The 11548-nt window shown below is 42.6% G+C and overlaps 1 protein-coding gene across 2 annotated transcripts; it reads left to right on the top strand.

Annotated features, from left to right (window-relative positions):
- Positions 1-292: 292 nt before the first annotated feature.
- Positions 293-11051, top strand: npat (nuclear protein, ataxia-telangiectasia locus). Of its 2 annotated transcripts, none has more exons than XM_063907793.1 (17): positions 293-468; positions 852-970; positions 1081-1141; positions 1553-1625; positions 1747-1787; positions 2131-2376; positions 2587-2662; positions 2848-2956; positions 3127-3218; positions 3360-3441; positions 3581-3677; positions 3794-3910; positions 4300-5523; positions 5794-5894; positions 6088-6160; positions 6304-7616; positions 10309-11051. In XM_063907793.1, exons 1-17 carry the CDS (start codon positions 432-434, stop codon positions 10387-10389), a joined length of 3942 nt encoding a protein of 1313 aa, XP_063763863.1. In that variant the 5' UTR covers positions 293-431; the 3' UTR covers positions 10390-11051. The 2 variants fall into 2 exon arrangements, with proteins under 2 accessions (XP_063763863.1, XP_063763862.1); XM_063907792.1 differs by having other exon boundaries at positions 6073-6160.
- The last annotated feature ends 497 nt before the right edge of the window (positions 11052-11548 follow it).

Raw genomic sequence — 11548 nt, 5'->3', positions numbered from 1 at the left:
CAGCAGTGATGAGGCCACATCACTTCCTGGTCATAGCTGGGAGCGAGTGAGTCCGGTAACTTTAGTGAACACGTTAAAATAAACTTACTTTTTGATTAGATGAAATGTTATTCAAGGGAATTAATAGCATGTGTGAGTGTTGTTCGATGTATTACACTCATATTGATGTACATATATGCATGGATGGTGAAAATGTGTTTAGCATTTCAAATTAGACTACAACTCCCAGCATTCTAATTGCCGGATTTATTTTTGAAACTTCCGGGTTATACTTGAGTTCCCCGCCTTTTGAGAAAGCGACAGTCGTCTTCACAATAACACAAGTGAAGGTGTATTGATTTGACGCGATTTAACGGATTAAAGAGAGACTTTGTTTGTTCATGGAGCTATACAGCTAACCGGGGTCGGTTTGTATCAACCGACAAGCAGACATGTTGCTACCGTCCGACGTCGCGAGGCTTGTTTTGGGTGAGTCTGGTGTAGCAGAGATGTAGCTGTAGCTGTTAGCATACAATGACACTGAACCAGAGGTGGGATAAGTACTCAGATATTTGACTTAAGTAGAAGTACCAGAGTGTAGAAATAATCTGTTAGAATTAAATGTCCTGCATTCAAAGTGTTACTCAAGTAAAAGGAATAAAGCATCAACATATACTTAAAGCATAAGTACTCATGCAGATATAATTATGCGGATAGATTACAATACAGGACCTTTTCTTTTACCAAAGTGTTCCTACACTTTGGTATTTCTACTTGTACTCAAGTACAAGATTTGAGTATTTCTTCCACCTCTACAGTTGGAGCTTTAAAAAAAACAAAAAACTGGATGTTGGTTAATGTCCTTCCTCCAGGCTACCTCCAAGAAGAGGGACTGTCCTCGACATCCCGAGCTTTCATCCATGAGAGCCCCAACCTGAAGGAGTATGCAGAACACTCCACGGAAGATGGGAATATTCCTGCTTGTGTTTTTGTAAGTCTGCCTCTTATGTCTTTTATTCGACCCTCTCACAAACTGCTAAATGCTAAATGTCATGCTCATACAAAGGTGCATCTGTGATTCATTGTTTTTATTTTTCACAGTCTCTCTTTGGGAACGGCCTAACATCCATCCTAAACGAGTATGTCGGTACCAAGACAAAAGGTGAGCTTATCTGACACATTATATATATTTGTATTAAAAAAACCCTGAGCTCTGTGAAGTGACACCACTTGCATGTTTATTATACACTCCTCTGTTCCTTCAATATATCCACTGGTTTATAGATGGTGAAAGTGCACAGCCTTTATGAAATGATACAGTATGTTTTATCTTAATGTATTTGATATCTATCTTATTTGGTCTATTATGTTTCTTGCACTATTTTTATTTCTTTACTTTTTATGATTATTTGTATTTGTATTATTTATACTTAATGTCTTAGGTAAAGTATTGTTAGAGGACCCTGGGACTTACTATTTTCATTGCCAAAAATACACTTTAGCTATTGTGCATATGACAATACATTTGAATCTAATGTGAGATGCTTTTGTTGTTGTTGTTGTTTTTCAAAAGAGTCTTCTCATGAGGTGCCTGTCATGATGACATCATTATGGAAAAAGCTGGATTTCACGCTCAACCAGATCAGGTATTTATCTTCAAGATCTTAAAACAATTTGAAGTGAACTGACAACAATGTCAAATCTCAGTGTTTTCTGCTGTGTTCACCACTCGTATTGTTTCATTATTATACTTTACATTTTACATAGGTCGATACAGAATTCCCCTTCTATATCCTCCATTCAAAGAAGTAAGTCTCTTCTCACATTTACATTTAATATGCTATTGTTTATACCCCTACATCTTTGCGTTTGTGATACGATTCTTACATTTGCCTGAAAGATAGCTTCCATAATTCAAAGCTTATTGTGATTAAAGTGCTAGTGATAAGTGTTGAATACTGGAGACTCTAACCCCAGCTAATTACTAACGTATTATGAATCCACTTTTAATGTACATCATTATTACCTACCTACCTACCTACCTACCTACCTACCTACCTACCTACCTACCCACCCATACATGGCGGTCGTACAATGATTCTGTGTTGACCAGGGTTTGCTTTATATTAATCAGCCTTTTTCTTCCTGCAGCACGCTCACGCATCGGAGTGGCAAACATGGCCCGACAGCAGGTGTTGACCGTGACTTCAGCTAGTAGTAGTGTCCTCTGCTCCTCAGTGTCTGAAGCCAGCTCCATCATCAGCCCTGCAAACATCTCCCTCAGCATGCTGGGCCACTCCACCCCCGTGAGCTACAGCACCACACACACCCGAGCGACTGCCGGCGGTGGCACAAACCAGCAGATCCAAGATGTCACCCGCTTACTAAGTATCCCCAGTGAGTATGACAAAACATGCAGGACTCCATATAGGTTTTTTGTTTAAGACTGTAGCTAAAACAGAACATTTCATATGAGCGCTATTTTCTTTGAACCACAGTCTTGAAGAATGTACCTCCATTAGTTCCTTGTATTTTCACTTGTTTGGAAGCTGTCATTAATCACAAAAACTATGCCTTTGTATGATGTATGACATGTGCCTATTACAGGGGATTCACCTGTACAGATAGTCGTTTCAGATCATCGGCTAAACCAAGGCCCAATGTCTCCCGGACGACGGAAATGGTAATGATAACTATTATTGCTTTATTGAAGTTAAAGCCAACCCATAATCAAGAGGGACTATGTTGTCCCAGTTACCCACATTGACTTGACAGTACTGCTCTCTTTTTGCGTAGAAGATGTTAATAGTAGGCCTTCTTATAAGAGTGCACAGTTGACAGTTCTATGTTGTTTATTGTCACCTTCAGGGACACCCCCAGGAAGAGAGGGGGGGCTCAGAGTGGCTCCAATGCCATGACAGTCAGTACTCCAAACGCAGAACCCCAAACGGAAGAGGCTGTAGATGAAAACTTTCCTGTAAGTAGATCTTTCTGCAGGTGGAGGAATGTCATACTAACAAAGAGACTCCTCACTCATGTAATCCATCTGTAGCACGGAATTCATGCTCAATTCATTTTATTTTTAGGAAATATATGTGAAGAATTGAGTGAGTATCTTTAACATCATCTCTCTGAATACCTTCACAGCAAATCGTGATACAAAATGCCCGTGATAAGATATTGGGGGACAGGTCGTTACAAGAGAAACTCGCTGAAAACATCAACAAAATCCTCGCCAAGTAAGTGAAGAGTTTCCAGTGTGCATTGCCTCACTGTGTTTGTATTACTTCCTTATAATAGACCATTTATGATTCTGTCATGATCACTCAAAGTCAGGACATGACTGCAAAGACTAATCTTTCCTCTGTTTCCTCTCTCAGCGAGCCGCCACCACAACCATCTAAGGCCCCATTGAGTACAGTGGAGGCAGACCAGTCTATAGATGAAATCCTGGGATTACAGGTGCTGAAATACTATAAATACTCGTATCATGAAAGGCAAATGTATTAATTTTCCTCATAAACATGAATATTGGTCGACTACATTAACCTGTGCTTATTGTCCCGTTTCATTATCCCCTGACACTTGTGTTCTGGTACAGGGGGAAATCCACATGAGTGACGATGCCATGCATGACATTTTGGAGCAAACAGAGTCGGATCCAGCCTTTCATGCCCTCTTTGAGCTCTTCGATTACAGTAACCTTGGCCTTCATGGCAATTACTAACTTTTTAAATGCTCCTCTTTTATTTTTTGTGAAATAAATGTAAAGATTTTCCAAAAAACACCCAGTTTTCATCTTTTTTTTTTGCAGATAAAACCAGATTTCCTGACAGTGAACAAGCTGGTGGAGATATTAGCATTAATCCAGGAGAGAACATTGCTGCTGGACTTCCAGCTACAGTCGGACCACTTCAAAATGATGATCCAGGTATTTTTTTAAATCTGATAGGCTTTCAGAGGAAGGAAAGGGATGACATCTTTCATTTTTGTCTGTTATCTCAGGTCCAGACAGGTTTCTTGATTCAACAGTTTAGAAGGGAGGACGATCTTCATGTTCATTAAAACTGTGCTGTAACGTTTGAGTTATAATTTTCGTGCAAATTCAGAAGGAAGAAAGCTTCTCAAGAATGGCCAGTATCAAAGGAGACGCTCTTTAAATAGATAACATGTTGGTTTTGTATCAAATGCTAACTGATAACGTGGATTTTTTTGACATAAAACTAAAATTGCTATACCCATACTGAGCACAGAGTTGCACGAAAAACACAGAAAGGGACAAATCAACAATTATTTATATTGTTTTGTTTGATTTTTCAGGCACTGCACTAAGAGATGCTACTGCTTCAGATACAGCGACAGTGAAGTCCAGAGTTGGACCAGAGCGCAAGACCAGGAAGTCTGCCGCCCCCACCTTGTTGAAGAAGGTGCTTGGCCCCGGCGGAAGAACATCCCGGATTGAAAACAGCTCAGCCAAACTGTTAGTGAGCCACGGGGGCCACACGGGAGACTCGATCAGAAAACAAAAACTCACTCCTTTCCACAACAGTGTTTTTGGAACACCGATGGATATCGATGAACCGCTGCATACTCCTCCCCCTCCGTCAGACATTATAGACACTGCCATCGCAACTGGATCAACTTGTCTTTCTTCTGCTGCTTTTGCATTAGCGGTGCCGGAAGCAACCGCTATCAAAAACCAGGAGCAAAAACAAGCACAGGGATCTAAAGTGCAACCTGCTCCAGCTCCCTCTGGGTTTCTGTTTCCTTTACAAGTAGAACTGAACAACACTCTAACGTCAAATGCTGCCCTACCTCACCCGCCTCTCTTCAGCGGTGTTAAAGACGACTCTTGCACAACCGTCTCCGGCGGTGCCACGGTTACCACTGCCTTACTTTCATTTGCATCCACTGCTGCAACAACCGGCTCATCCACTACCTCTGCGGCGCTCACACCTGCACCCCTCTCCCTCCTCCCTGTCATACCCACCTCCTCTTGTGCCCCAGTTGGTTTAGCACCTAATCCTCCAAGCAAGGCTGCAGTGGACTCCAGTAACGTTGTGTCTCTGGAGATCATCATCAGCGAGACCCAGGATGAGGATTCTTCAAGAGAACTGACCTCCAGTCAGGCAATTCCCAGCATAACCGGGAACAAGATACCCACCATCTATCTCTCCTCTCCAGTGAAGACCTTGAGATGTCCCGGCACGCCGAGGGCTACTTTGGACGAGGCTGCCCTGGCGGTTTGTGGCTTACAAAACTCTGAGGCTCATGGTAGTCCTCTGGGCTGTAAGGCTGTCGTTGCATCTCCATTAAGAGGGGCGTCAATGGCCCAGCCAAACTACATCATTCAGCTGCCCTTGGATACAGCTAACCCCGCCCTGCAAGGAGCCGCCACCAGCTATTTCATTGTGACTGAACCCCCGACTGCAGATGCTCCGAACAGAAAGGTGCTGCTGCCTGCTGGGGCCTCGATGGGACAGCCTTTGCCCAACAACCAGTACGGGGTTACCACACCTACACGCTCTCGAGGCATTTCAACTGGTGAGAGACCACAGTGGCTCATTTCAATAGATCAAAAATATACTCATTTATTTTGCAGCTTTTGGAGTTCAGTTTGTACGTTTTTATTTGCATTTTTATTATTCCTCAATTCCTGTAGTTAGGACGCTTCTCCTGAAACCTGCAATGTAACAGATTCTTATTGGGCCCTGAGCGGTAGGGACTTTTTGGTTGAGGAAGTGTTACTTTTGTTATTCCTAATGTAAGGATTGCTGCTTAACCCTGTTCTTTTAAATCTGTTCTTTCGTGCAGTGCCAACGCTCATTCTCCCATCACCAGCTAAGCCCATGATGCTTCCTGTTTCAGTCATGGGGCCCAATTCTCTGGGGACGGTCCAGATGGTTTCAAATCAGGTAACATCTTTGTAATAATCAACACGTTTTCCCTTCATGGCTATTTTCAGTGAAACAATAAGCAAAAAAAGTTTTTTTAAAGACTTTTTAATCGTATGGTCTGTGGTTTTAATGAACAGCTGCATTAAGGGGTTGTAGACTTTAAGCATTATCCAGAACAATACACTTATTTTCACAGTTTGTTGCCATTCAGAACCCGGTACTGGTACAGCAGTCAGAAAAGCCCAAGTCTCCCACAGTGGTACTCAAACAGTCTCTACCTGCAGGTAAGTTGTAAATAATATTGAGCATTGATAGCTGTTGGCAATTTTATGGTGAATAAATACATGATATCCTTTTTATTTGATGTTGTCCTCAGTGTTTTTATGTCACTGCCTTACTTCTCTGACCTTATTTCTCTGAATTCCAGGCACTGGAAACCCGCTTGGTAAATCGGTGCAACCTGTTTTGGCTGAAAGCCCGGTCCAGCAGGATGCATCGAAGGCTCCTAAACACAGGAGGATTTTATGTTTCGACTCTTCTGCAGAAGCTCAACCACAAACTGCCAAAACAACAAGGAGAAGCAAACCTCCAGCTACAACCACATCTCCATCAGGACCTGTAAAGCAGGCTGAGAAGGACACCACGCAGTCAGTGACTCGAACAAATCCTTCCATCTTAAGTGGAAACAAGCCCAAGAGGAGGATAGAGCCGGTGAGATGCTCAGCAGATTCCCACACAGCTGAGAGCTTCATGAAGGAGGCGGAGAAGTCCACACCACCACAGCAGAAGGGTCATTTAAAAAAGATCTCCCACAAGCAAGATCACAGCGTCCAAAACCAAGAGCCACAGAGTGCCAGTACCAGTAGGGGGGTGGCCTCAGAGACTGAGAAACACTCAGAATCTGGAAGGAGTTCAAAGGACAGGAAGCACAGTCATGATAAGGAGGGTAAGGGAGCAAAAGCTAAGGACTCTAGGTCATCGTCAGGAACTGTAAAGGAGAAAGAGGACAGCAGCAGGAAAGAACCGGCAGAAAAGGCTTCTGGAAAAACACGGGAGGGGCGTTCAGAAAAGAGGACTACCTCCCAGGAGATGCCAAATGTCACCGCTAACAAGGAGAATGAAGTGAAGGGGAGCTTGAAAGAGCAGCCAGCAGCACCATCCTCCACGACGTTAAGGGACTTCAGCCCTCCTGCTGTCGCCCAGCCGGCCTCTCATCCTCAACCCAAGGCTTCTAAGGCCCCCTCGAAGACCAGCTCTCTGGCTAAACAGGCGGCAGAGATGCTGCAGGACATCCAGGGGCTCCACTCTCCCTCCACCGCTGTGAAGAGGCCTGGAGCAGCCAGCACAGACCACAGTCTCCCCCGCACCCCAGGCAACATCCAGGAGGAGTCAGCGGATTGTCCCAGGACTCCCTCCCGACTGAAAAAAGGTAGAGACGGAGAGGGCACTCCCAAACATCTTCTGCCTCCCACCACCCCGGATGTCCCCACCTGCAGCCCGGCCAGTGAGGCTGGCAGCGAGAACAGCATCAACATGGCCGCCCACACTCTCATGATCCTCTCGCGCGCCGCCATCGCCAGGACGGGCACGCCACTGAAGGACAGTCTGCGTCAGGAAGAAGTGGGAGAAAACTCACCCACGAGCTCAAAGAACTCAAAGAAACGAAAACTGTCGTCTCCCACAGCCAGCCCGCAGGCCAAGAAGGAGACCAAGCAGTCTCCCAGCAAAACCACAGAGCGGGTGAGTACAACACAGGGATCTGCCATGCTTACAATGTGTTCTGGGGTATAAAACTGTCCCTGTTTTCTGTAATGGACAAGTTCTGCTTCATCACTATTCTGTTTTCAGATTTAGTTAGATATAGGAATTTAAATCAAGACTATTTTCATTATTTTTCGATGAATCGTTTGGTCTAATAATCAGGAATCAGAGGAAAATGCAAACATGCAAACAAGCTAAAAGGTGAAGTTTCCTACTTACTCTTAACTTTAAAGACATTTTATTAAATGAGACAAAGGGAAGCTCCATGTCCTGTCATTCAAACAGCTGCAACAAAAGATCTTTTTATATTTTGGATCGTAAAAAATGACAATTCAATCATTGCAAACAAGAAATCCTTCATCAGATTAACTTTCTATCAATCCACCAATACCCTGTTATTCAAACTGCTCATGTGAGATAAGCACCTCATACAACCTCACTTAAATCTGTCTCTTAAAGAAACCCTATTATGCTTTTGGGGGTTTTCCCTTTTCCTGAGAGATCCAAAAGCTCCCTCGAGAGGTCGTTTCTGAAAGTTGAGCATTGTCTTAAATAGATAGATACAGTGGGGCAAAAAAGTATTTAGTCAGCCACCAATTGTGCAAGTTCTCCCATTTAAAAAGATGAGAGGCCTGTAATGTTTATCATAGGTATACCTTAACTATGAGAGACAGAATGAGGGAAAAAAAATCCAGGAAATCACATTGTAGGATTTTTAATGAATTTATTTCAAATTATTGTGGAAAATAAGTATTTGGTCAATAACAAAAGTTCATCTCAATACTTTGTTATATACCCTTTGTTGGCAATGATAGAGGTCAAACGTTTTCTGTAAGTCTTCACAAGGTTTCCACACACTGTTGCTGGTATTTTGGCCCATTCCTCCATGCAGATCTCCTCTAAAGCAGTGATGTTTTGGGGCTGTCGCTGGGCAACACTGACTTTCAACTCCCTCCAAAGATTTTCTATGGGGTTGAGATCTGGAGACTGGCTAGGCCACTCCAGGACCTTGAAATGCTTCTTACGAAGCCACTCCTTCGTTGCCCTGGCGGTGTGTTTGGGATCATTGTCATGCTGAAAGACCCAGCCACGCTTCATCTTCAGTGCCCTTGCTGATGGAAGGAGGTTTTCACTCAAAATCTCACGATACATGGCCCCATTCATTCTTTCCTTTACACGGATCAGTCGTCCTGGTCCCTTTGCAGAAAAACAGCCCCAAAGCATGATGTTTCCACCCCCATGCTTCACAGTAGGTATGGTGTTCTTTGGATGCAACTCTGCATTCTTTCTCCTCCAAACACGACGAGTTGAGTTTTTACCAAAAAGTTCTATTTTGGTTTCATCTGACCATATGACATTCTCCCAATCCTCTTCTGGATCATCCAAATGCCCTCTAGCAAACTTCAGACGGGCCTGGACATGTACTGGCTTAAGCAGGGGGACACGTCTGGAACTGCAGGATTTAAGTCCCTGGCGGCGTAGTGTGTTACTGATGGTAGCCTCTGTTACTTTGGTCCCAGCTCTCTGCAGGTCCTTCACTAGGTCCCCCCGTGTGGTTCTGGGATATTTGCTCACCGTTCTTGTGATCATTTTGACCCCACGGGGTGAGATCTTGCGTGGAGCCCCAGATGGAGGGAGATTAGCAGTGGTCTTGTATGTCTTCCATTTTCTAATAATTGCTCCCACAGTTGATTTCTTCACACCAAGCTGCTTACCTATTGCAGATTCAGTTTTCCCAGCCTGGTGCAGGTCTACAATGTTGTCTCTGGTCTCCTTTGACAGCTCTTTGGTCTTGGCCATAGTGGAGTTTGGAGTATGACTGTTTGAGGTTGTGGACAGGTGTCTTTTATACTGATAACGAGTTCAAAACGGTGCCATTAATACAGGTAACGAGTGGAGGACAGAGGAGCCTCTTAAAGAAGAAGTTACAGGTCTGTGAGAGCCAGAAATCTTGCTTGTTTGTAGGTGACCAAATACTTATTTTACTGAGGAATTTACCAATGAATTCATTAAAAATCCTACAAAGTGATTTCCTGGATTTTTTTCTCTCATTCTGTCTCTCATAGTTGAGGTATACCTATGATAAAAATTACAGGCCTCTCTCATCTTTTTAAATGGGAGAACTTGCACAATTGGTGGCTGACTAAATACTTTTTTGCCCCACTGTAGGTTGGTACTTTATTTAGTTGCATTGCAGCAACATAAAGACAAGGCATTGTACATTACAATAGAAATAAAATAGCATTAAAAATAAATATATATAAAAATATATGTATGTCGGATTAAAAATGGATCCAAAATATCAACAAAATAAAGGAAGCGCACTGGAAACTCTGTAGGTGTCAGTGTGTGTCTAGATGTGTTGGTCCTGTTATAGACTGGCAGTCTGCCCGGGGTGTCCCCATGTGACCCCGAACCTGAGACCACGTTTACAGATCGGTGGATGAACTTGGGCAGAGTAACAATGGCTGCCATCCAAGAAATACTAAGAGTGCAGTTGTCTTTCTAATTTAATTCATCCAAAACTTCCCCCAACTCATTTGGTCTTAGTCAAACAGGGACGCTAATCAAAGGCAAAGATGGCGCCTCTTATATTTCCTGGTAGGGTGTTCCAGAGTTTGGGAGTGAAGTGGATAATTTGTTTTTCCATGTGATTGTTTTGAATGTGCAGGAAAAGAAGAAACTTGTGGATTGTTTCCCCCATGACTTGGATGTAGACAAGTTCCTGTCTTCACTTCACTACGACGAATGAAACCGGACACAGCAGCAGGACAAGGACTCCCCCATCACGACATGCTTGGGTGATTCTCCGGGAATAGAACAAGCCATCTGCTTAACCCGTGCCTATAGTTCCTTTTGGTAACCTTGCCCGTGACCTTATAAGCTGTAATGTCTCCTCCAGCCAATGGGGGAATTTGATTCGGGTTCCTAGTGACGGGGCGGATGACCTGCATTGAATCCTGTTGAGGACATGAGTGCCATCATGTCACTTTGTTGTATCTTTTTTCATATCATGATGTTTACTTCTGCTTAAATTATCTTTGTTCTGTGCTTACACAAACAACTTTTTGGGGGACATAAAGGTTGCTGTTGATATAAGGGTGACCCAAAGCGTTTACTTGGTCAATATTTGACTCTTCTTTTGATAAATCCTGCAACACACTGACTGAAATGTTGGTATAAATGAGTTTTGATATGTCTCTAGTTATTATAATAACGCGGTATTAAGAGCTTTGTTTTTTATCTTAAGAAAAAATTAATTTAACTTAATGAAAGCAATTTCAAGAATAGGTGTGTGGCATACATGTGTGTAAATACATTATGTATATTTTGGTCTTTGTTGATGGTAGGATCTGACACTCAAGATTGCATACTGAGGCTTCATTCAGTGTCGTAATAAAACAAAGAAACAGTCTTGTGAGTTTTTCTTCAGCTAACACTGATGCGCTTTCATTCAAGAAACTGCTCGTCTTCTGTCTCGTGCGTGGCTCAATAAATTAAATGTTTGTTGCTCACTGTGAATAATAAGGATCAGGATACTGTCATAGATTGCTTAGAGAGCCTGATAGCGAAATAATCTATTTCAGTTCTGACTGAGCCTCAATTTTAGGAATTGATTTAGGATTAATGCCATTATTAGATAGATTACTTGATATTGCTACATGGCTCAAGATGAAATCAACCCATAAAAAAAATACGAAATAGGTATTCAATCGAATTTTAAAATAAAAGTAACTCCTTTAGTAATCCTATCAATTTAATTGTGTGTTTCGTGTATTTGACATTTCTTATTTCACTATACGAAGTTCAAAAATCTCCCTTAAAGAAAATTGTTCACTGCTAAATTGGAACAACGACTCCAGAAATAAAAACAATACCTTAAATATAAAATAAATGTGAAAACTTTACAT

This window comes from Eleginops maclovinus, chromosome 18, assembly GCF_036324505.1.
Source record: "Eleginops maclovinus isolate JMC-PN-2008 ecotype Puerto Natales chromosome 18, JC_Emac_rtc_rv5, whole genome shotgun sequence".
Taxonomy (NCBI): domain Eukaryota; kingdom Metazoa; phylum Chordata; class Actinopteri; order Perciformes; family Eleginopidae; genus Eleginops; species Eleginops maclovinus.
The sequence above is the reverse complement of the archived record's forward strand: the minus strand, read 5'-3'. Positions and strand labels throughout refer to the sequence as shown.

Bases quoted from the DNA above. Each gene is read 5' to 3' on its own strand.
- npat (XM_063907792.1), top strand. From the start codon at position 432: ATGTTGCTACCGTCCGACGTCGCGAGGCTTGTTTTGG. The intron at 2,377-2,586 runs GTGAGTATGACA...TGCCTATTACAG, and splicing joins CCGCTTACTAAGTATCCCCA to GGGATTCACCTGTACAGATA. The intron at 2,957-3,126 runs GTAAGTAGATCT...ATACCTTCACAG, and splicing joins CTGTAGATGAAAACTTTCCT to CAAATCGTGATACAAAATGC.